The 23,406-nt window shown below is 36.3% G+C and overlaps 1 protein-coding gene across 3 annotated transcripts in view; it reads right to left on the minus strand.

Annotated features, from left to right (window-relative positions):
• Window positions 1-14,367: 14,367 nt before the first annotated feature.
• Window positions 14,368-23,406, minus strand: part of LRRC7 (leucine rich repeat containing 7) — a 552,677-nt gene continuing 543,638 nt past the window's right edge. For all 3 annotated transcript variants that reach the window (XM_077954325.1, XM_028832544.2, XM_028832526.2), the window contains one exon: window positions 14,368-16,068. In XM_077954325.1, the coding sequence (XP_077810451.1) occupies window positions 15,961-16,068 (108 nt within the window). In that variant the 3' untranslated portion in view covers window positions 14,368-15,960. The remainder of the gene's footprint in view (window positions 16,069-23,406) is intronic.

Raw genomic sequence — 23,406 nt, forward strand, 5'->3', positions numbered from 1 at the left:
GAATATTTATTGCTTTCTACTACCACAAGTATTTGGAATTTTAAAAAAAAGACTTTTAAGTAGAATAATGATGTCTGTGTAGTAGGCATTGTGCTTTACAGAACTGATATTTTTTTAAAAGGTGGCTTCTCCATGTTGACAACTGAATATACAAAGATACAGAGCTTTTTTTTCAATACCTTTCAACCTGGATCTCCAGTAATATGCCCAAACTGGTACTTGAAGGTCAGGAGTCCTTTGATTAAGTATTTAAAGGCACAATCTCCATTTTCAAATGTAAGCATGCTGCACAATCCATCGCATATTTTTAATAAATTCACATTTTCTAAGTTGATGCGCCATGACACTAAGTTTCTACAAGGAAAAACCAAACACTTCATCACAAAATGGCAGCTAATTTTCCAGACCATAACTGAACTCATACACTTTTTGAACTCAACTTTATTATACAGTCGCAGTTCTACATCTAGGCTAATCCTGAGTGAAAAATCTTTGATTTTAACCTCTAAGAGCAAGCAAAAACTCTGGGATTTTGTTGGAAATAAAGCCATATGGGCTATTAATATTCTCTTGCTGGTGTAATGTAATCTCTAAAGAGATTCTTCCCTTAGAATAAGTTGTAAGGATTTAGAGGCTACACTACTTAGTGCTTAGAGAGGCTGCTAGGGCAGCTGTAATTGTCAACATTGGAGAACTCTTAAGCGAAGGCTCTGGCTGCATAGGCCATGTCAGCATTTCGGCTGCCTGTCTAAATGACATGCATGAGACTTGATCTGTGTCTGCATAATTCCAGGCCTTCTTTAGAAAAGTTTTTAGAAAACTTTATCTTATGGGTTGTTCCAGTTGCATTTCTTACTGAACTCTAGTGGGTCCTATCAGGTACTTAAACACAAAGCAACCCCCAGTAGTGGAGTGTTCGCTAACAGTAAAGAGTGTAATGTTTTCCTCGTGTGTAAGTGGTAAGTGTTAAAGATATGCAAGTCCACCAGATGTATGACATTTTTCTTAGGTGTTTAAAACACAAACGCATTATTTTAAAGCTTTCAAGGGACACTAATGGTTAACTTCTCTTCTTTCCTCAGATTGATCACTTTAGGTGGAACAGTAAGCCTTTGTTATCAAGTCTTAAGATGAAGTTCCTTCCTCCAGACAGGAGGAGGTGCCCTTGATTCCTGCAAGCCCCCTCTGACTTTGACCCAAAAAGGCTACTCCTCGGAACGACAGAGTCAAGGAAAGTGGAAAGCTCGAGCTTAGCTAGTCTGTTACTATCTCTCCATGATATGATTTATTCAGGATGATATTGCAGTTATTTATGTCCCCACTGTCACCTGAGCCTTGTCCTTTTTGACAAGATATATATATATATATATATATATATATATATATATATATACACATACACAGAAGGGACAAGAACTTTCCTTCCTGAGATAACAGAAAAACGTTCCTTAGGTCATATTATAAAAGCAATAGAGCCATGGATGGTGGCTCATGCCTATCATCCCAGCACTTTGGGAGGCTGAGGTGGGAGGATCACTTGAGCTCAGGAGTCCGAGACCACTTGAGCTCAGGAGTCCGAGACCAGCCTGGGCAACATAGCAAGACTCTGTCTCTGCAAAAAATAAAAAACTAGCCAGGAGTGGTGGTGCATGCCTGTAGTCCCAGCTACTCAGGAGGCTGAGGCTGGAGGGTCACTTGAGCCCAGGTGGTCAATGCTGCAGTGGGCCATGATCATGCCACTGCACTCCAACCTGGGTGACAGAGCAAGACCCTGTCTCAGGAAAAAAAAAAAAAAACAAAACATTAAAAAGCAACAAAGCAGAAAGGAAGCATTTACCATTTTACTAAACTGTAAGAGAAAGCGAGAATACAGTGTTCTCTCCCCATATTTTGTACCTACACGATAGCACTTATTAGACTTTGTGTGTGTCTCCCCGCTAGACTGTTTCTTGAGGGGCAGGAACATGGCTTATTTATATCTGTATCTTCCATTGTTCTTATAATAGAATTTTGAACATAACCTTTTGTTCATTAACATTTGTTGATTAATTGAATGCACAGTGAGAAAAAGACTGTGTTTTAACAGTTTAATAATTCTTTTAAAAAAGGATAAACATATAGATTGGCTAGAGGACAAACCTTAGAATGGTCCAGAGGCAGACTTACAAGAGAATTACTTAAACATCCCTGTATTCAAACCTACAGGTCTGGATGAATATTCGAAATATGAGTATATATTTTGGGGTATGAGTGAACCTGCTGGGCATATTTATGGCAAGACCAAGCAAAAGAAGAAAATATAGTCCCTTCACTTTGAGTAGTTTATGATGACCTAGGGCCCTAGGTGACAGGGATAGTAACTATCATTTTTTGGGAATTATGTGGAAATGCAAAAAAAAAAAAGTGCCTGATGAGATACATACACACACACACACACACACACACACACACACACACACACACACAGATATTAATTCCCAAGTTTGAATTTCTCTGGGAAACAGCCACAAATGCCTGAACTGTTTGCTAGCAACATTCATCGTTTTATAAAGAATAGAGCAGTGATGTTCTGCTGGAATATCCGTCTTGATCATAATGAGACTGTGAGAGCCTATCAAGTGCAAGACACCTGTTGCTTAGTTGAATGATTCTACAAGTATGGCTGAAGATTTATGTCCCCAAACTGGCTATCAAAGATGGCTGGTTTAAAACAATCAAGACAGACAGTGAACAAGTCCCATTCCCTAAAAGTGATTTTTTTCTCCAGGATATCATCATCCAAACTGTTCTTGCCTTGTAATATTTGTCTATACTGTCTTGATTGTTTTAACAATCTAACAACTTTCTCTTTTACAGATTTCTAACAACTTTCTCTTTTTCTCTTTTACAGATTCTAGCTTAATGATCATCAATAAAAGCGGAGTCTTGAATATGACAGTTATTCACTTATTTGTCAGGGTGGTGACAGAATTGGACAACCAGCACCCTTGGGTTGGGGGAGGGGAGGTGTGCATGAAATATTTCAAAAGGATCTCAGTGCATTTTAAGTGACAGCTTCTCCTGCTTTCTTCTCTTCACGCAGCCGCTGGGGGTCCTGCACCCCAACCCAGCCTAGATGATATTTCCATTTGTTGTACCTAAAAGCAGAGCTTCTCAACCTCTTTACATCGTGACAGAACTAAAAACTGATGTTTGTTCTACAGTATGGCACGGGGATGAGTAAAAAAGTGAAAAGAAGAAGCCACAAGCCCCTGTGCTTTGAAGAGATAACCATAGCCTGCTCCTGGGGAACTATGCTAGTGGCTGGATAGCAAGCACTGAGCAAGAGGTTGCTCCTAGGAATAAAAAAGTAAGATTATCCGTAGAAGACAAAGAAAAAAGTACTTTGATAATAGTTGATATCAAAAATCTGAGATAGTGCAAAAGAAAGGAAAAAAGAAAAAGCACAGTTGGAATACATAGAAACTTTCAAGACATTTTCTCTTATACTCTTCAGTAACATTCTAATTTTTCTAGTATTTAAATAGTTCTGGATTTTACAACTAAACCTATCATTAAAAGGTTATGGAAAATAGAAGGAATAAAAAAGATGAAATAGAAAATCAGGCAAATCAAGAACTCAAAAACTGTATCCAAAACAACGGTGGACACCTGCTGAGATTTGCTTTAAAATGGGTGACACTGTTGTGTACAATTTAAATTTGTTAAGGAGATATTTAACTTCTCTGAAAAGAGAGGAAGAACACTTGGTAAACAAACCTGAAATGGTGCATTAAAATTGGCAGGCTTGAGGTCAGAAAGAACTTACAAAATATGAACCCCCAAAGAAGCTTAAATGGAATTTGCTAAGAAAGAGTACTCTGTACTAGTATCTGGTGATCGTGTGGCTAGAAGGAAATTGTTTTTTTGGAGGAAAACACCAGAGGATATAAATGGCTTCACATCAACTTTGGGAAAGAACACCTTGTCTTCCATCTACCTTCGCTCCGGGGTTGGAAGAAAAAAGATTAAACGCTCAGCAGGGGAGTACCTGAAACCCATAAATAAGCAGGGCTTCGATGGAATTAGCAAAGGAGAAGCCCAGACCAGGAGGCTGCCTAAGTTGTGAGGATGAGGATATAATTAGCTTAGAGGAAGTGAACAAAAACATTCGGCCTTTTTAGCAATGGTCCAGCCATCAGAGGCCCTGGAATTTCAAATGACTAAGAAGAACCAAAATAGTTTGAAGACACATGTCACCAAGGCTGCCAGGGTTCTCTGCTTTCAACACCTAGATATTCCCACTGAAAGGAGAGAGGCTGGGGAGATTGCAAACTACCTTGGGAATCCGATGATCACTTTGTTAGAGACATTTTGAAATACATTTCTTATTCACTTCATAATAAAATAAAATCTGTCATATTATGCTGGTTACTCATACACACAAATAAAATGAAAAATCAGGAGTTTATTCTAGATGCCTAGTTATTGCCAGATGGAAATAAAGCCTATACCCAGATACACACATATTCAGATTGGACTAGTTTTAGAATTACATAAAGAAGGCTAGGAAAATTAACCGCAGTTCTTGATGTTTAAGTTTTGGAAAGTCAACTTTAAAAATAAATTTTGATAACTCGAGGCAAATCTAAACCCACATACTTGCGATGGGCATACCTGAAGGAAGTGTGGCTAAAGTAATGGGAGATGGGAGCAAAATATTTGGAAAAACACAAGTTAGAGAAGAACTATTAAACTGGTGGGCATAATAACTAAACTGAACAATTAAAGAACATCAAAACTTTAAACACTCAAGACTTAATGATGAGAGTGGTTTCCATCTCATTAGGTTTTGGGTGATTTATACAACCTAAGAGGTTTAGTAAAAAAACACATAAACTGCTTAAAATAAGCTCAAAGCTCTTTTTTTTTTTTTTCCTTAAATTGTGTAAATTTAGAGCACTGTTTCAAATTTTCTCAGAAGAGAAAGGGAAGTGGTGTTGTTAGCAATTGTATCAGCACAAGGGGCATAAAAACGGACTGTGTAAGGCCATCCCAGCACTTTGAGGGGCCGAGGCGTCGCATCGATAGAGCCCAGGAGTTCAAGACCAGCCTAGGCAACATGGAGAAAACCTGTTTTTACTAAAAATACAAAAATTACCGGGCATGGTGGTGCACGCCTGTAGTGCCAGCTACTCGGGAGGCTGAGGCAGAAGAATCGTTTGAACCCAGGAGGTGGAGGTTGCAGTAAGCCGAGATCGCGCCACTGCGCTCCAGCCTGGGCGACAGAGAGACACTGTCTGAATACAAACGAACAAAAAACGCCCACGACAACAACAAATACCGGACTGTGTAGAGCCTGTGCTCACCCAAGCTAGAGCATTGCCAAGGCTGCGATTTAAAATGTAGATATGAGGTCTCCATCTAGTGGTGGCTCTTCTGAACTGCAGACACATGTTTCTTTAAAGTATGTGGATGTGCACAACTAAATATGAGGACAGTGTTTGCCAGACTTGAACGCAGTAATTTAAACTGCAGGATTTTATTGAGATGAAACACAATTTGTTGCTTTCTAAGGGTAGGTTACAAAGGGAAGTGTTCACCCCTTCTCTGGAGGAATTTAAGAATAGCATGAATCCTTCCCTGAAGATAGACAGATGAACCAGATCCTCTCAAGGTCCCTTTCTGTCTTGATAGGACACTACCTTTGCTCCTTTCTCCACAGAGCTTTTACCTACAGCCACACTGTCTGACATTAGCCTTTATTTAAGTACTCTGGTAATTTTTTTAAATGAGATAACTTTTTTTCCTTGTTCTGAGAAGTTGTATGACTAAAGCATTACCTATGACATTAGAAAAAATAGTTTCTAGAAATGAATAGCAATTAAACTAAATATATTTCTAATATGCACCTTATTTTATTGTAAATTTTTCTTTTGACACCTGGAAGAGCAGGAGGGAAGTTAGAAACCAAGAAGGGCGGAACGATTACCCTTCTGGCCAAGACAGCAGAGAGAGGAGGGGAATTTGGGGCTGGCATGGTCACCAGCACCAAGAGACCGGACGATCTGCCTGAATCTGATTTCTTTTATCCAGTTCCTCTCTCATTCTCTGTATCAGTCCTCTATCACCCTTCTTTTGTCTTTTTCATTCTTTCTTCCTTAATAACTTATTAATTTCCCTCTTTCCTAGCCCTAGTCTGTTCTTGTTCCTACTCACTCATTATTCCAAAATGCTCTTAAAAATATTTCATTAAAGTGCTCTTACTATTCTAAAATATTCTTACTATCCTAAGATAATGTCACTCTCTCAATTAATATTTCACTTTTCCAGTTCATTTCTCATTGATTTTTGTTCAAAGAGACATTGGCATTTTTTACCCGTATAAATGTATAGACACTGGGCTATAAGATACCAAAGAGTAGCCCCCTGGAGAGTTTGGGGCAGCATGCTATCAAAGACAGCAATGGTGGCCGTTGCCTTCAAGGCATACTCATGTCTTTAAATCTTTCTAAATCAAAAATTTTATGAAAAGAAGACATAATTAACTTGATAGTTATCAAGTTCTCTTTATACAAAGAAATTAAAAAGCAGAGGTAGAATAGGGGTAATTTATATTAATAGTATAAGTAAAATAGTCAATGACAAAACATTTGATGTTTGGGAATATTTCACTCAATTCTGGAGTCACTTTGCTGCGAAACCCAAATGGAAAGACATGGGAAATATTTTTGTGAGAAAGCTAGGACAGAAATGTTTTACTTGAAAGGAAATGAAGGTCCCATGAGGTAATAAAGGGATTGTGGTTAGAAGCTTACCAACCTGGGGCTCTTAGATATCATTGGATTCCCACTTAGATACCATTTTTCTTTCAAGGGGCTGGATTCCATTTTTTGTCCTTTCAAGGGAAGGATCTAATGAAGCCAATGCTCATGGCAGTATAAATAGCATGCTTTCTTTCTACTTTGAGATCAACAGGCCAGATTCTATCTCTACAAAAGTTTGGGAGGGGGAATATGGTTTTGTCAAGGTAACCCTGATTTTTTTCTGTGCTCTATCTAAATAGTTAATCATATCAGTTATATAGCTTTGACAGTGGCTTGAGAATTTGGCTGAACTATATGACATCTTCACTTTAGGGATATAGGGGGTAGGATCTATTCATGAAATGATGCCAAAATGCAGTGTGTAAACATTGTCATGCTCAACTGTGGCCAAAGGCCTGTGGACAGATGATTCAGATTATCTACTTACAGGACGGGCAGCATTTGGCAGCAGTTTAATTAAAATTTAGAGCTAAATTGGGGGGTGGAAACCCCTTTCTCCCAACTACACTTCCATAGCCCCGTCTCTCTCATGACATCTTTTATTCTTCCTTCCACCTCCAAATTGTAAAAATTGCTTAGGTAACGTAATCTACCAAGTCACAATGTGCTTGACTTCTTCTCAAAGAGAAATAAATCCCAAGCAAATCAACAGGATAGATATAATGTGCTCTAATTAAATAAATGCCACTTCTTAAACTTTTTGAATGGTGTTACTTTTTGGGTAGTGTTAAGGTCCTTAGAACACATAAAAGGAAAATTAAATGTAACTGCTGAAACACTGCAGAAAAGACCAAAAATGTCTTAGAAAAATGCTGAAGAGGAAAACTGATTTAAAAAGGAAAACATTTTTTTAACTGGGAATTGTGAGTCAACTGAGAAGATGAAAGGTTGGTAGTTTAAGGTTACACAAATTTAACATCAACTTGCTGTTTAGTTCAATATTTATAAAGTGCTCTATGCGCCAGGCCTGTCATCCACTTTATAATTACACAAATATTTATTGAGAACCTATACTGTGCTTATGATACTATGACAGGCATTAAGGATATATGGTAAACAAAACATCTGGTCATTTTACCTCTCCTGAGGCTGTTCTGTCTAGAAGGCCTTTGTTAAGTATTGTCTGATCCTCTCTCTCAAAAAGCTTAAAGTTCATAGGAAAAACAAACCCCAAATAGCTATGATCTCAGGCAGAATGGGAAAGATACTAAAAAATATAAGAAAAAATTAATATGGCAGTGCTCAGTACAGAAAGTTTTTCCCATGAAGATTAGGGAGGGTTTCATGGTTCTAGTGCTGTTTGAGCCGGGCTCTGAAGGCTGCATATGATTTTAATAATTTAGAAAGGGAATAGGGAGAGGAAGGCATTCCAGTAGTGGGATAGTGTGCGCAAAAGCTGAAATACAAAACACAGTGAATACACAGAAAAGTAAGGATTTGTATGTGTCTAAAACACTGAGCATGCATAGGGTGAAGAAAAGAAAACAATTTCCAGATTCAGAGGATCAGAATTCCTTAGAAGAGCAGATGTTGATCATATATGGATATGTGTGATCCAGTCTCATGCAAACAGCATTTTCAGGGGATCACTTGAGCAGTGTGCAGTGAAAATGTTCTCCACCCAAAAAGTGGAGTAAATAAACATGAAATGCAGCCAGCTGACTGTTCAACTCCTTGCATTTCTGAGTGGGTCACTCTAATATTGGACAGCAAGGACTCCCACGCTCCCTGATAGTGGTCATAGGAGGGACTTTTTGGGGCCACAGAATCTAGAAGACTTTTCAAGCAAAGCCCCCATGCTTTTTAAAGTATCGAATTCCATCTCCTTCTCCTATAATGTCAGGGGCATACAGACGCGGTGCTGGACCAAGTTGAGGGACACCATTCTTCATTTCCTTTCCTCTTTAGAACAAACAAATTGGCAAAAATCTCACTCCTCTCCCAGAGATTCAAGAGATTTTGGTTGCTATTTATCTTGTCTAGTAAGGCATTCACACTTGCCACGTTTAGACTATCAAATGTTGCCCTAAATCCTGGCAAATACTCATCCAGCTCACACTTTTCGTGACACTTTTTTTTTTTTTTTTTTTGAGATGGAGTCTCACTCTGTCACCCAGGTTGGAGAGCTATGACGCGATCTCAGTTCACTGCAACCTCCGCCTCCTGGGTTCAAGCAATTCTCCTGCCTCAACCTCCTCAGTAACTAGAATTACAGGTGCGCACCACCATGCCTGGCTAATTTTTTATATTTTTAGTAGAGATGGGATTTCACCATGTTGGTCAGGCTGGTCTCCAATTCCTGACCTCAAGTGATCCACCTGCCTCGGCCTCCCTAAGTGCTGGGATTACAGGCATAAGTCACCGGACCTGGCCTCGTGACACTCTTTATGTTAGCTGTATGAAGGTCACAGGAACCAGCAGAAGACCTATCTGTAGCTCCAAATGGAACAAACCATGCTCAGACTGAAACAGATTTGACTAGATAAAGACTATTTCCTTTTGCAATAGGATGGTTGAGGGCAGGAACAAAAGGACTCACCACATTGCCTTGTACTGTCTTTGATCTGGAACATCTCTCATCTTTCCTCTTGACTGTGAGATTCTGTCCTGAGGGGACCACATTATATCCCTTGTAGTACCTGATATGTAGTTGACGCCCAACACACATTTATTTTAATATTTATAATCATAATATTTAATGTTTTTGTTATATTCTTCAATGAAATGTCTCCAAATGTTTTGAGTTTATGAATAATATACTTTAGGCCTCAAAGATTCAGCTACAGTAAATGTTTTCCTGTGGAGGAAATACAAGAGTTTGCTATGAAAATAAAAGTCCCTGTACTAAGATATTTCACTCTGGATGTAAAGATACTTGGCTATTTGTTAGGCTGCTTATTTAACCTACTATTTTAAAGAAGAAAAAAATAAGCACAAACAATACACTTGTGCAACAGTGATATAAAAAAATACACTTTCAAAACTAGAGAAAGATTGGGTGATTCATTTAACTTTCTTTTGACACCAATTTCTACACCCAGTGAAATTTATGCTAGCTTAAAGAATGAAAAAAATGCTGGGCACAGTGGCTCATGCCTGTAATTCCAGCACTTCGGGAGGTCGAGGCAGGTGGATCATTTGAGGCCAGGTGTTCGAGACCAGCCTGGCCAACATGGTGAAACCCCATCTCTACTGAAAATACAAAAATTAGCCCAGTGTGGTGGCTCGCACTTGTAATCCCAGCTACTCAGGAGGCTGAGGCATGAGAATTGCCTGAACTCGGGAGGTGGAGGTTACAGTGAGCCAAGATAGCACCACTACACTCCAGCCTGGGTGACAGAGCAAGATTCTGTATCAAAAAAAAAAAAAAAAAAAAAAAAAAAAGAAAAGAAAAAGCCACATAAAAATCTTTTTTGTTTTTGTTTTTTTTTGTTTTTTTAAAAAAAAGGAGAAGAGAAAATTATGCTAGGTTTGAAAATCTCACCTGTGGAAATTTGACCCAGATCTTGTCTTTTGGTAGGACTATATAATGATTCCAACTGTAGACTAACAAGAGTCATGGAATTTTTATATAAATGCTGCCTGAATTTCACAACCTTCCACTTTTTGAGGTGCTGCCATAACAAAGTTAGGCACAAAAGGGGTGTTTTGCAGACAATTTGTGGAAGTATTGACAGAGCTGCAGAGGTATCCTTCTCATTTCTGCATGCCTTAATCCAGGCCCATTTCTTACATTGCTTAGTGCTCAGTGTGTTGTTACAAAGAGCATGAGCTCAGAACCCAACTGGGAAGACTCTACCAGCTGAAGAAATGCCTCTGAAGTTAACCAGAAAATTTTCTCCTCTCTCAGGTCTTTTCTCCTTACTTCCCATAGAACTGTTCTTAGGGAAGGTTGACATAACCACATGGCTAAAATCCCAAGGGATTTAATATTCCTATACTTTAACTGTATGTTTTCTAAATAAAAACTTAGAGTAGACTTTCCCCCCTCAGTTTTTCAAAAATCACTGAATTCTCCAAAGTAGAAGCTGTGCAATTCATATCCTTACCAGGGAGTGTTTCCAAACCATTCTCTTGCAGGCAGTGTTGACAGTAAGGAAGATTGGAACCTGTCCCAGTAAAAAGAAGCTGAGAAGCTTAGAGAAAGTCCCTCAATCCAGCAAAATCCAGCATTTTAAAAACAGAAGTGGAAACAGTTTTATAAAGGCATTGCCACCCCCACCATTGCACACAAGCTTTGTTTGTTGTTGTCAGTAACATTATAAGCACTCCATCTTTGGGTCTTGGTTAATGCTACTACTCCAGGTTCCAGGATCACCCAAGAAAGTTCCTCCCAAATTGGGAGCTGTAACCATCTGTTGATACTCAAGGCTCGCCGAACAGCTATCACTCTAAAGGGGCCTCTTATCTTTTTTTCAGCAGGATAGAAGCAGACATCCACTGCCTTTGGAAAAACATGGGGAGGCGGAGGGATGGATCTACAGTAGCAACTGCAGCAATGAAGACAGGTCAGTTTTACACGCTAGAAACAGAAATGCCCCCAGAAGGTTCAGGATATAACTAGAAAACTTGATTGCATCTACCTTAGTTTGTATAAGTGGTGCGTCTTGGAAAATACATTTCCTGAATAGTTTAGATCAAAATGGAGCTGACACTCAGGATCTCGTGTAATAGTGACCCACATGCTTTCCATACATAGTGCACATGGATTTGTCCACAGCCCACATTCTGTTTTCTTGCTATAATGAATTCTTTGGATATGGTCATGGTGGGAGATAGGAAATATTCTGAGCCAAGGCAAGATGCTTTTCTTAACAGAAGGTGGTTGTACTGCTAAGGAAAAATGTTCATGCAAGTGATCACCAATCTGGAGAGTCCCCCCAAGTCCCAGATAATCACGTAGCTACAAGTGTGAAGAGAGGACACATTACCAACCCAGAGTTTGAACATTTAATTAAGCTCAGTAAGATTTAGCATTTCTGTGAAAGGAACTACAGTGGAACTTCAACCCTGCTTCTTTATACTAGATAAAGGACCCATCTTCTTAACCTATTGGATTTCATTATTTGCATAACATTTTACTGACCCAGTGTGCCAATAAACTCGCTGTTTGGTTGGCATATCAGGAATTAGTCAAATGTATTGTCTGATCGAATTTATCAAAGACTTTGAGTGTCAGTCCTACATCAGTATGGCTTTTGACCTGGTTATGTTGCATTCTTGCCTCTTGATAAGAATGTATTCATCAGACATATTTGATCGGTGTGCCAACAAGGGGTAGAAATTAGTTAAGGACAGCGTCGAGAGACAATGGAAAGACAAGGTGGGAAGCACACTATATTTTCCAAAGCTTTACATTGGAAAGCTTAAATATTAAGAGATATTAAATATATATTAAATAGATTTTATGATTAAAAATAAAGTGTTCTTTTTGGTTTCTTTAATCTAATCATTTTGGCAAATTCAGATACTTTTCACTTAATATTTGAATATATAAATCAAATTTCTTCCATGTTTTCTCCCCTCTGAATCTTTCTCTCTTTAGCTTACCAGTTGAAAGATATGCCAGTCCTATATTTAAATAAACAATTACATTAGCGATATGTGTGCAATCAACTTTAAGATTAAGAGCAAATTAACATTGGCTTGTCAGTCTCTCTTTAAAGCTGTTTTCCATCTCAAAGGTCATGATCTAAGGTAAGGTCCAGAAACAATTGAGATTGTTTTACATCTATGTATTAGGTTGGAACAAAAGTAATTGTGGTTTGTGCCCTTACTTTTAATGGTAAACACCGCAATTACTTTTTCAGCAACCTAATAATTACAATTCTAAGTAATGGAAATACATATCTTTTATAGGTTTCAATGGGCAATGCATTAGCATAATGTAAATATTTGTATTTCATACTGACTTTGAATATTCCTTGTCAAAAGTGCACTTATACTTTTAAGTTATTATGTGTGTTTACATTATTGTTTTGTCAGAAGGCTGGAGTTACCATAGCAGAGCTTTTATGATAAAATATTATGAGCCTTGTAAATAGTTTTAAAAATTATCCACTAATGTCTATTTGTCTTGCAAAATTTGCAATTTTACTAGTAGTTTTCATCACTTGCTCTTTCTACCTCTAATGTTTCTCAGTGTCCTCCATTAGATCTTACTGACTCATCACATATAAACAGCTTCCTCAGAAAGAGTCCAATAAAAATTAAAGACCAAGAGGTAGAGTCTATTGGAGCCATCATGAATTCCAGTCCTTTATGTTGTTATCGATTTATCTTTTTTTTTTTTAAAAAGCACACCCTGACTTTTTTTATTGTTAAAATAACCAGATTCTAATTTCAGGCAGCAAAATCAATTACTGCAAAAAGTCAATAATCAAAAATCAATGTATAATTGGTTTTCATCACCTATAGAATTAGTTAGGTTTATATCCCTCAAGTGTTTAGTGATTCTATTCAGTCAACCTAAAAAAATTGCCTCTTTTCTACTTAAAAATATTATTTATTTATTTTTTTTGAGACAGAGTTTTGGTATATCACCCAGGCCGGAGTGCAGTGGCACAATCTCAGCTCATTGCAACCTCTGCCTCCCGGGTCAAGCAATTGATTCTCATGCCTCAGCCTCCCAAATAGCTGGGATTATAGGTGTCCACCACCATGCTCAGCTAATTTTTGTATTTTTAGTAGAGATGGTGTTTCACCATGTTGGCCAGGCTGGTCTTGAACTGACCTCAAGTGATCTGCCCACTTTGGCCTCCCAAAGTGTGGGGATCACTAGTGTGAGTCACCATGCCTGGCCCGTCTGTTTTCATTATTACCTGCCTGTTCTCAGTATGCAACATGGCAGTACTATTGACAATGAGGTGTTTTGGCATATCAGATCACTTTTCCATTTGGTCAAGGATCCCTTTTCTCTTTTCATCATTTCTGAACTGCAGAACAGGAAGTACTAAAGCAGTGGCTCAGGACAATGTTGTCACATCAGGAGGGGCAGAGGTGTTTATCAGGATTATGATCCTTTCAGCTGCGTGTCTCAGAAGGATCTCCTGAAGCCCTGGGTTTGATATAGAAACCATAAGAAAAACATTTGGGGCAGTTGTATATCTGGCTCTTCTCCCACTTCTCTTATAAAAGATTAAGAAAAACTGATGGGATGATTTCAGATGTTTCATTGCCACCAAACTACAGCCTTGAGTTTTTTTTTCTTTAAGTGATCTTATGATGCCAGTAAAGGCCTCTGTCTTGATTAATGATGATCATCCTACAATATCTGGACATGGTGGCTTGACATGAGTTTTCAACAAAGAAAATTAGTCTCTGAAAGACATTTCTCATCTGAAACTCTCAATATATTAAAATACATTTAAAAGTTACTTCTGGGAAACATACTAAATAGGCCAATCTTTTAATCATTAGCTAATTGTCAAACCCTATAAAATCATGGTATAATGTCACCCTGACATAAAGCAAACATCAAAATTAGTGCATCATTTATAAAGTGAAGTATTATTTGCTTCCAAGTGACAAATTCTATTGCCAAAAAATACCACTGTACTTCTAATAAGTGACACTCATTTTAATAGACCCTACAAAAATACAATATTTTCAATGTCCCCATAAAACAGTTAACTTACAAATATTATTCTCAGAGCTTTGGTGACATCAATCAGTGATACTACTCTGAAAATCCTCATACAATACTTGAAACACTAGCATGTAAATTCATTATATAACAAAAGAACTATGTAAAATTATGAAAGAGAATGCATGCAACCAACTCTGGGAAATTATCCTAGAATTTCAAATTAATACTGTAATTAAATTAATGACTAATATGAAAGACAAATATTTCAAAGGATTATAAAATAAATTTTGATCATTTATGCAGGAAAATGTTTTCAATGGAAAAGTAAGTAATTCTACATTAACCATGCTTGTCTTTCTCTCCGGTGAGAAAGCATTCAGGATTGTACATACCTTGAAACTGTTTTTGGAAAAAAAAGCATTTTATCTATTTCTGCCTAGAAAATCAGCCATTGAAATTAATGATACAGGTAGACCACAGCTCTGAGAAATTATATTTGAAGTTTCATATTTAAATACCAAGGTTTTAAAATCACCCACCATAACTTTCTAACAGCAGTCTTTCGTAATGATAAATTTTATCAATTTCCAAAACTCATTTTAAATAATTTAAAAAGTAGCAAATTAGATTAAGCAACACACAAATAAATTCCACATTTACAAGTAAATAAATCACAGGGGCTACAGTTTATAATCAACAGGAACTTGAAAGAAATAAAGCAATACCTTTCCTGCCACCCATCATCCACTGCTTAAATTTGTGGTGAAAAAGACTTAACTACAATGACCGTTAGTCTGTTTCTAAACTCTGCATGTATTGTAATTAGCTAAAGGCATTGAACAAATTAGTTCATCCTATTTTTATTCGGGTCCCAGAGATAAATGGCTAATTTATGAAATATTTCACTCTGTGTCATGAGAATTTAGCAAATGAATATGGAACCAAATATAAACACTTTATACCATATGTACAGTTACTTTCATAAGGCATTATCATGTAATTTTTATTGAAAAAGATTCAATATAGTAAAGTCTTATTTTAAGATATATTTTTTCTCTATCCGAGATGTTTAGTTTATGAAAATATTGTTTTTCTCTATATTCTTTTTGTATATATGCCAACATATACCTTGTGCTAGAAATATTTTATGGGAATTACAATTCTTTATATTTGTAGTTTCTATATAAAGGCATATACAACTTTGAGGCAGTGTTTCTGATGGAGAGCAGAATTCATAAAGAGCTTGTGTGTGCTTCCGTGCTCCGAAATTATATGAAATCCACTTTGAGAAGAAACTTATTTGATTAAAAACAAAAACAAAAACAGAAACAAAACTGCACCAATGCACAGCCAGAGGCTGACAATTAAAACTAATACATAACCACATGAACATCATATTTATAGAGTTAACATTTTTAAGGATGGTCAGTGCTAACATATAGTATTATACATTTGGCACTAATGTTTGCCATTGGTCCAGCAATTGGCAAAATTTGTTTCTATGTATAAATTTATTTTTGAACATTAGGTCTGGCTAGACGTATCTTCACTATTTATAAAAAATATTTAGACAGTAAGCTCACGTTGAATAACTAGGTCTACTGTGTTCTGGAAACTCTTCAGTAGTAATACAGCTTTTTCATGTTCCATATGTACAAAACTGTGTCCATTTGCCTGTAAATACACAAATAAAACAGGGCAATCAATGCAAACTATTATCACTGTATCATTGTTTCTATTCATAAAATTCATGGGAGCACTGAGCAACAAAAAGTTATCAGTTTTTATAATTCACAATGGAATCGCAATTATGGAAGTAACTAATTTTATCCAGATTCAACCAAATTTATCAATTCAACAAATATTTATTAAGTACCCAGTATGTCTTTGCCACTGTGCTAATCATCAAGATGCCCTGGTAAATAACAGATAGATGTACTGGTGTCATAGTAGTTCAGTTCCATTGTTGTTGTCCTGATTTGTTTTTGCAGGGGCTGATTGAGGTGGTCTGGAAATGGGCATATGGCCATTACCTTAGTGTTATATAAATGCTAATATAAACTCATCAACAAGACCAAATATTTCAATCATGCCAAACATGACTGGACACTTATAGTACATTTAAATCTTATTTTGACTCACTGGAAAGTTCTTGGTTTATACATTTTCATGTTAGAGAAATATTTTTTATTTCCCTTATTGCTAAATGCAAGTATACTTATTATCTATAGTAGTGGTTCTCAATCAATCCACTATACTTAAGGAATGTGTCCCTTGGGGATAAAACACACTGACATTAGTAACAGAGGACATGTCTGCTGTCTTCTGTTTAAGAATCATTGATATAAGCAATTGATAATCAGTTTAAACATAGCCTAAGGTTACAGTTTCAGAGTTCCCTCCATCTATTATATGAATTTTATGTCACAAAATGTACATTGTTCTCTGTATTGAGTGCCATGGGTCTTTGATTTTCTCCACATTAAGTTGCAGATGGTCTTGATTGGAATGATTTTTATTATTAATACAGAAAGAAGTGTATCCCATAAGCCTTCACTGCCATAAAGGTAAAATTAAATACAACCTTATTGAAACTTGATAGAAATTAATCTTGGCAACTGAATGACTGACAGTTATGTAATTGTTTTCTTTGCAGTTTGAGACTCAGTTGATTCAGAAAAGAGTCAATCAAGTTGACAGCTTGGCTGAGTACAGGTAATAGAGCCAGTTCACTGGTTGACTTTTTCAATTTTCAATGGACTGATACTTATTTTGGTTACACATTGCCTTTTTTATTTTACTTACTATTTTTATGCTTTCTTAAAATATGATTAATATTTCAAATAACCAATCACTTAATAATTAGACTCTTTCATTGACTTTGGCTTTTTCAAATTTAAAGCAGCATTATATCTCTAGAAATATCATACAACCTTTAAAACTTAGATGAAAGTTATATGATACATTATATCTCATCACTAGTTCATTAAAATTGATTGACTAATGATGTGGTAAATAAGATTCCAAAATATTACATTTGTAAACCATAGTACATCTGCCAGTAAAAAAATACTGGTGACAGAATATAAATTCTTGGAAATTCATGTAATTAGAAGTAAACATTTGCTTTTAATTAAAGAAACCTTAAAGGCATTCCTTAACAATATTTAATAAATGAAAATGCCCATAGAAGTTGGCATTGGCCTCAAAAAAAAAAAAAAAAAAGAAGTTGGCATTGGCTGTTTCAGTGTCAGGAAACAGTAGTTGAGTAGAAGTTTGGGCGTGTTACACAGCCCACATTTCTTGCTCTGCGTTATACTAAAAATCAGACAATGAGGTTACATTTGGTGTCATTTCTGATCAGTTTTGATGGAGAGTAAAGAATACAGCATACGGTCCATTCTTTTTTCTACTCTTAACCTGTTTCAGACATCAGGAACATAGCGAACTTGCATGAAATAAATATTTATTCCATTGTAGCTTTGAGGGATGTACTGACTACCTTAATGCCTTCAATTTGACCAAAATACTTTAATGCCTTCGATTTGACCAAAAGTTATAACTTAATTGTGAAATTAAAATTGAACTTTAATAATGGAGTTCTTGAACGTCAAACCATAATAATGACTTTCTGAGTGCTCAGATTTCTCTATCTGCAGACTCAAACCTAGAATTGCAATGAATTAAAAATCCACTGAGAATTTTCAGGGAATTGTTCAAAATTTAAATATCTCACAGTTACAGAAATAAAAAATTTTCTAGGATTTGGAGGCCATGAATGGTACGTTGTTCATCATCATACTTGACATAGTATCAATGTTAAAAATATCAGTGTTAAGGGCAAAAGTGGTATAAAACTTAGCAAATTAATCATAGCTGTTAATTTAGAGTGGTACTTTTATTATGAAAGATCTTCAAAGAAGGTTAGTCTGCTCTCAATGTGATTACTTTAGCATTTTTTTCAATCAAAGAATGTCTGTTTTGTACTCACTTCCATAGGCATTTTGCTAGGCACTGGGATGGGAAGTAAGAAAGAGATGAAACAGGAAGGCTCCAATCGAAGCAGCAGCCATTCAGGAGGGGAAATAAGTCATGCACGTAACTAAAAATAACATAAAATGCCGCATGTAGAATGAACCCTCAGTACATATATGCTGAATTGAATTAATATCTGAAGAGGGAAATAAAGTGCTAGAGTAGCTCAGAGGAGGGCAAAGAAGAGAGGGACATCTTCTCTTTGCTGTTTCTCTGAGGCATAGAACGAGTGTGATTCCCAAAGGACTACAGTCCTTGTCTTGTCTCACTCCTAGAGTCTCCTCGAGCCCTCAGTATGTTAACAGTTGTTTTTTTTTCAGGTAAATTCTGTAACAGTATGTGCAGAATAAAGCGTTCTAAAATGGTTCATGTGTGGAATCATTTTTCTAAGAAATAAAAAACAAAAAAAGCACCAAATCTAAAACCTGTGAATTTAGACCATAGGCTTTAGCATGGGAAGCAACCATAAAAATAAACTTATGTAGAGGGGCTATTTTTTTTTTTTTAAACAAGGCATTAGTTCAAAAAACCCCTTCTTCAAAAGGAAGAGAGATAGCTCAATATGTAAAACATTTAAACAGATCTTTTTAGAGAGAGACAGAGAAAGGGAGAGAGGTGGAAGACAGATTGGACCCAGCGAACCAGCTTACTTGCCAATACCTTCCCACCCCTATAGTGCTCATGAAAGCCCAGTGTGAAAACTGTTAGTTTAGACTAATCCTGTCATTTTATAAATGAAAGGCCTTCATTTTAAGGAGACAAAACAAATTGTCTGAGGTCAAACAATGAGGGAAAGGGCTAAGGCTGAATCACCTGATACCGTAATATTCCTTCTTCTTGTTTCTTTCATTACTTCACTGAAATAATAAGACCACAATCATGTCAAGTAATTTGAGCTGACATTTCACTGGCCATGATAAAATAATGAACATTTTTCCCTTAAAAAATTGTTGCTATATCACCTCCAAAGATAATTCTGTTCTTTACAGTGGTTGCCAAGCTGTGATTCCCATTCAGATTTCTATCAGGTTTAATTTAACTTACTCTAAAAATACTGGTAGAAGTAACATTTAGTCCTAAATTAAATATCTACAGAAATGCTGAATCTCCAATTTTTTTTGAGTGGAAGAAGATAATAATAAATCTCAGTTCCAGAGAAACTTCTTTCATTCTTAGGACAGAAGAGCAAAATGAATTGACATTGTATTTGTTAACATGAATGTGGTTATCAGGCTTAAATCTTGGATAGTTCAGACAGGGAATCAAACAACTATGTTACTATATTTGTGTAGGGCTTCTTCAGTTAAAATAAAGACCAGAAGAATCACAATATTCCAAATAATGGAGTTTTACATTTGTGTGTGTGTGTGTGTGTGTGTGTGTGTGTGTGTGTGAGCGCGCACAGAAGAAGAAGAGGCTGAGGAAATAAAGACTGCTACTATGCAATGTTCATTGCAGGGTATAAACCCAATGATGCTTTGAAAAAATAAATGCATATGATTTACATGTATATTATATTACATGTATTAATATAATTTATTATATTAATAAATATATGCATACTATGAAAAAGATGATATGAAGAACAAATGCTAAATTAATAAAAAATTTAAACTATATTGCCACATTTGGCTACCTATATGTTTTATATAGATACACTATCATAGATTTGAAAAAAATATGTACCATTTTGCGGAAATTATAACCTAATGAAAAATGAGAAATCACTTATTAAGTTGAAATGAAGTTACCAAGAAAACAATCTAAAAAGGGAAAAGATATTCTGAAAATTTAATCCTTAAAAAATATGTAATTAATGGGTTTCTAGCTTTAGCTGATTTGAAAGTATGAAGGAACATTTTACTATAATTGTTACGTAATTTCCAGAAGACATCTCTTGTTATTTTAATTTTATTTGATATCTTCTGTGCCACAAAATGCTTTTTAATTGTCCCTTTTCATGATTTAGGCATGAAAAGACTGAAGGTCAATGAAAATAGTATTTGCAATTCCAACAAAAAGTAGAGCTTTGCAAATAGAGCTCATCAATCTATCGTAAAACACACTTGGTTTCTGAATTTCCTCTCTTATTCTCTCCTGGATTTATGTTTGATTACCTTCTGGTAAATGTTTTGTTAAATGGATAAATTATGGATGTTCATATTGCAGAAATAGTCCAGATGATGTTGTAATTCTCCTAGAAATTCTGTTGCATTCTTATTATTCAAGGCTCTAAGCTTAAAAACTAGCCTCAGAGAAGGCCAGACCACAGGGTTGGTGGGATTATCCAACAGGGAGGACAGCACAGATCTTTTTAAACTCCAAAACAAGAAATCAGTTTAGAGATATGGGCATGTGATTTCTGGTTGATTTAAATTCACCCTCCAAGGGATAAGCCTTTTTAAAGGGCCAGTACACATAAATTTTGTATGTTAGAGAAATATTAATACATTGATATATTGCACTTTGAATGCCTACAGCTCTTAGAATGAGGGAAAACGAAATAATGCAGCAACCAAATTAGTGCCATAAGAGCAAGGCTTCATGGTGTTCAATTCTGATTGCCAGGTATTATGAGAAAGAGTAGGAATCTCAGATAATCCTCATTGTGCTTCACATTAACTAACTAGAATTAATTCTCATTTCAAATTTTAATCTGATAAGAGTACTCGTTAAGTATTAGGATATATTTAGGGCTGAGTATACTCATAATCAATACTACATTGACCTTATGTTAAGCTATTTAAAAAACTTTCCTTTCTATCGAAAACCTGAATTATAGACTTTCAGTTCTTAGAGAGTTCATATGAAAAATTTACACTGCTTTTGTAAATGTGAGAAAGTTTGAAGTTTTAATGAGTTTTATTCTAGTATTTTAAAAAACATTTGCAGAACAAAACATAAATAAGAATTTCTCTCTCTCTCTTTTTTTTTTTTTGAGACGGAGTCTTGCTCTGTCGCCCAGGCTGGAGTGCGGTGGCCGGATCTCAGCTCACTGCAAGCTCTGCCTCCCGGGTTCACGCCATTCTCCTGCCTCGGCCTCCTGAGTAGCTGGGACTACAGGCGCCCGCCACCTCACCCGGCTAGTTTTTTGTATTTTTGGTAGAGAGGGGGTTTCACTGTGTTAACCAGGATGGTCTCAACCTCCTGACCTCATGATCCGCCCACCTCGGCCTCCCAAAGTGCTGGGATTACAGGCGTGAGCCTCCGCACCCGGCAAGAATTTCTCTTCTGTGTTAAGTACACACATGTACTGCAGCTTGAATTTCTCATGAATTAAGGCTCATAAAAGATATGGCAACGTAGAATATACTCAACTGAAGACTGAATTATTTGAATAGAAACTCAGGTGTGGAGCTGATAATAGTAAATCTGAATAAATTTATTTCTTTATCTGCTCTGATTTTTAAATGCTTGTTTTCTTTTTATCAAACATATCAAATGATCATCTCCAACAAATGAATTTCCTACCTTGATTTGCAAGCCAATTTCCCAACAAGTCACGATCCTTTTACTTTTCACAAAAAGAATAACTGCAAAATCAACCCTTAATTTTCGGGGGGCTCTTTGTAGCCAGGCTGCTCTCCACTTTGATGAAGAGCTTGCTCTTAAATGACAGGCTGGCATTCATTTTATCAAATGTTTGATACTCAGCTCTTTTTGTCTCTCTTCCTGCTTTGTTTCCTGCTCTGTATAATTTGGGTATGTCTATTTCCAGGACTAGGTTGTGGAAGGCAGGAACTTGGTTACATTCATATAACATTGTTTACATTTCTTGGCACAATACTTTGTACACAGTGGGCATTTGATGCACATTTTCCAAATAAATAAATAAATTAGAAAATGTAATAAATATGATACCATCTGCAAAATTTGCTCCATAGAATCAGTATTGTGTAATGGTGTGAAAGTTGTCAGAATCAAATGGAGTGACTAGTGTTAAACAAAACAAAACAAAACAAAAAACCCGGCAAATAGAGCGGGGAAGGCCATGAAGAGAGGGTTCTCATACTTGTATACCTGATAACAAAAACTGTCACAAAAGACTGCAAAAACACGACCTTACACAAAAGCCATTGCAACCTTACACAACAAATACTTCTGCAGGGACATTGCCCAGCAATTGGTTGTCCAATCTTGGACTGGCATCATCCTTGCTATCGATCTTTGTAGCCAAGGATAATTATTTAAAAATAGTTACATAATCCTTATTTTTTCCTTTAAAAACCGCTGTCTTTCTTTAACTTCCTGAATACATGCATAGTTTACTATGGCATATGTATTCCAATTTCAATGCTCTATTCCCAAATAAACATCATTTTCTTTTAAAGAGTCTCTCTGTTTGTTATTTTGTTGACAATGGAAGAACTCAAATAAGTTATTGAACATCTGTCAACAATAGATGTCTTGCAGGGTTGTTGTATGATTTAAATGACACAATAGAGACACTTAATGGATGTTACTTTTCTACTAGCTAAACTATGAATGATAGAGTCACCCTAAAAAACCTAATTTGTTTTATTGGTTTTCATGTTTTACTAAATACTCAAAATATGTTTTGATTTTCAAAAAGTATTTCCTCAATATTTTTATTGGTTTTCTGTGCAAGAACATTGTATATTATGAACAAAACTAAATGTATAATAATATGCAGTCAAAATCTGGCATATAAAAGCATACTTTAAAAGACAGTTTAATGATGGGTTCTCATTCTGTAACCTAGGCTGGAGTGCAGTGACTCTATCATAGCTCACTGCAGCCTCAACCTCCTGGGCTGGAAGGATCCTCCTACCTCAGCCTCTTTAGTAGCTGGAACTACACATGCGTGCCATCACACCTGGCTAATTTTTAATTTTTTTTTGTAGAGATGGGATCTGCTATGCTGCCAAGACTTGTCTTGAACTCCTGGCCTCAAGCAATCCTCTTGCCTCTGCCTCCCAAAGCATTGTACAGGTGTGAGCCACTGTGCCTAACCAA

Source organism: Macaca mulatta, chromosome 1 (genome assembly GCF_049350105.2).
Source record: "Macaca mulatta isolate MMU2019108-1 chromosome 1, T2T-MMU8v2.0, whole genome shotgun sequence".
NCBI lineage: Eukaryota > Metazoa > Chordata > Mammalia > Primates > Cercopithecidae > Macaca > Macaca mulatta.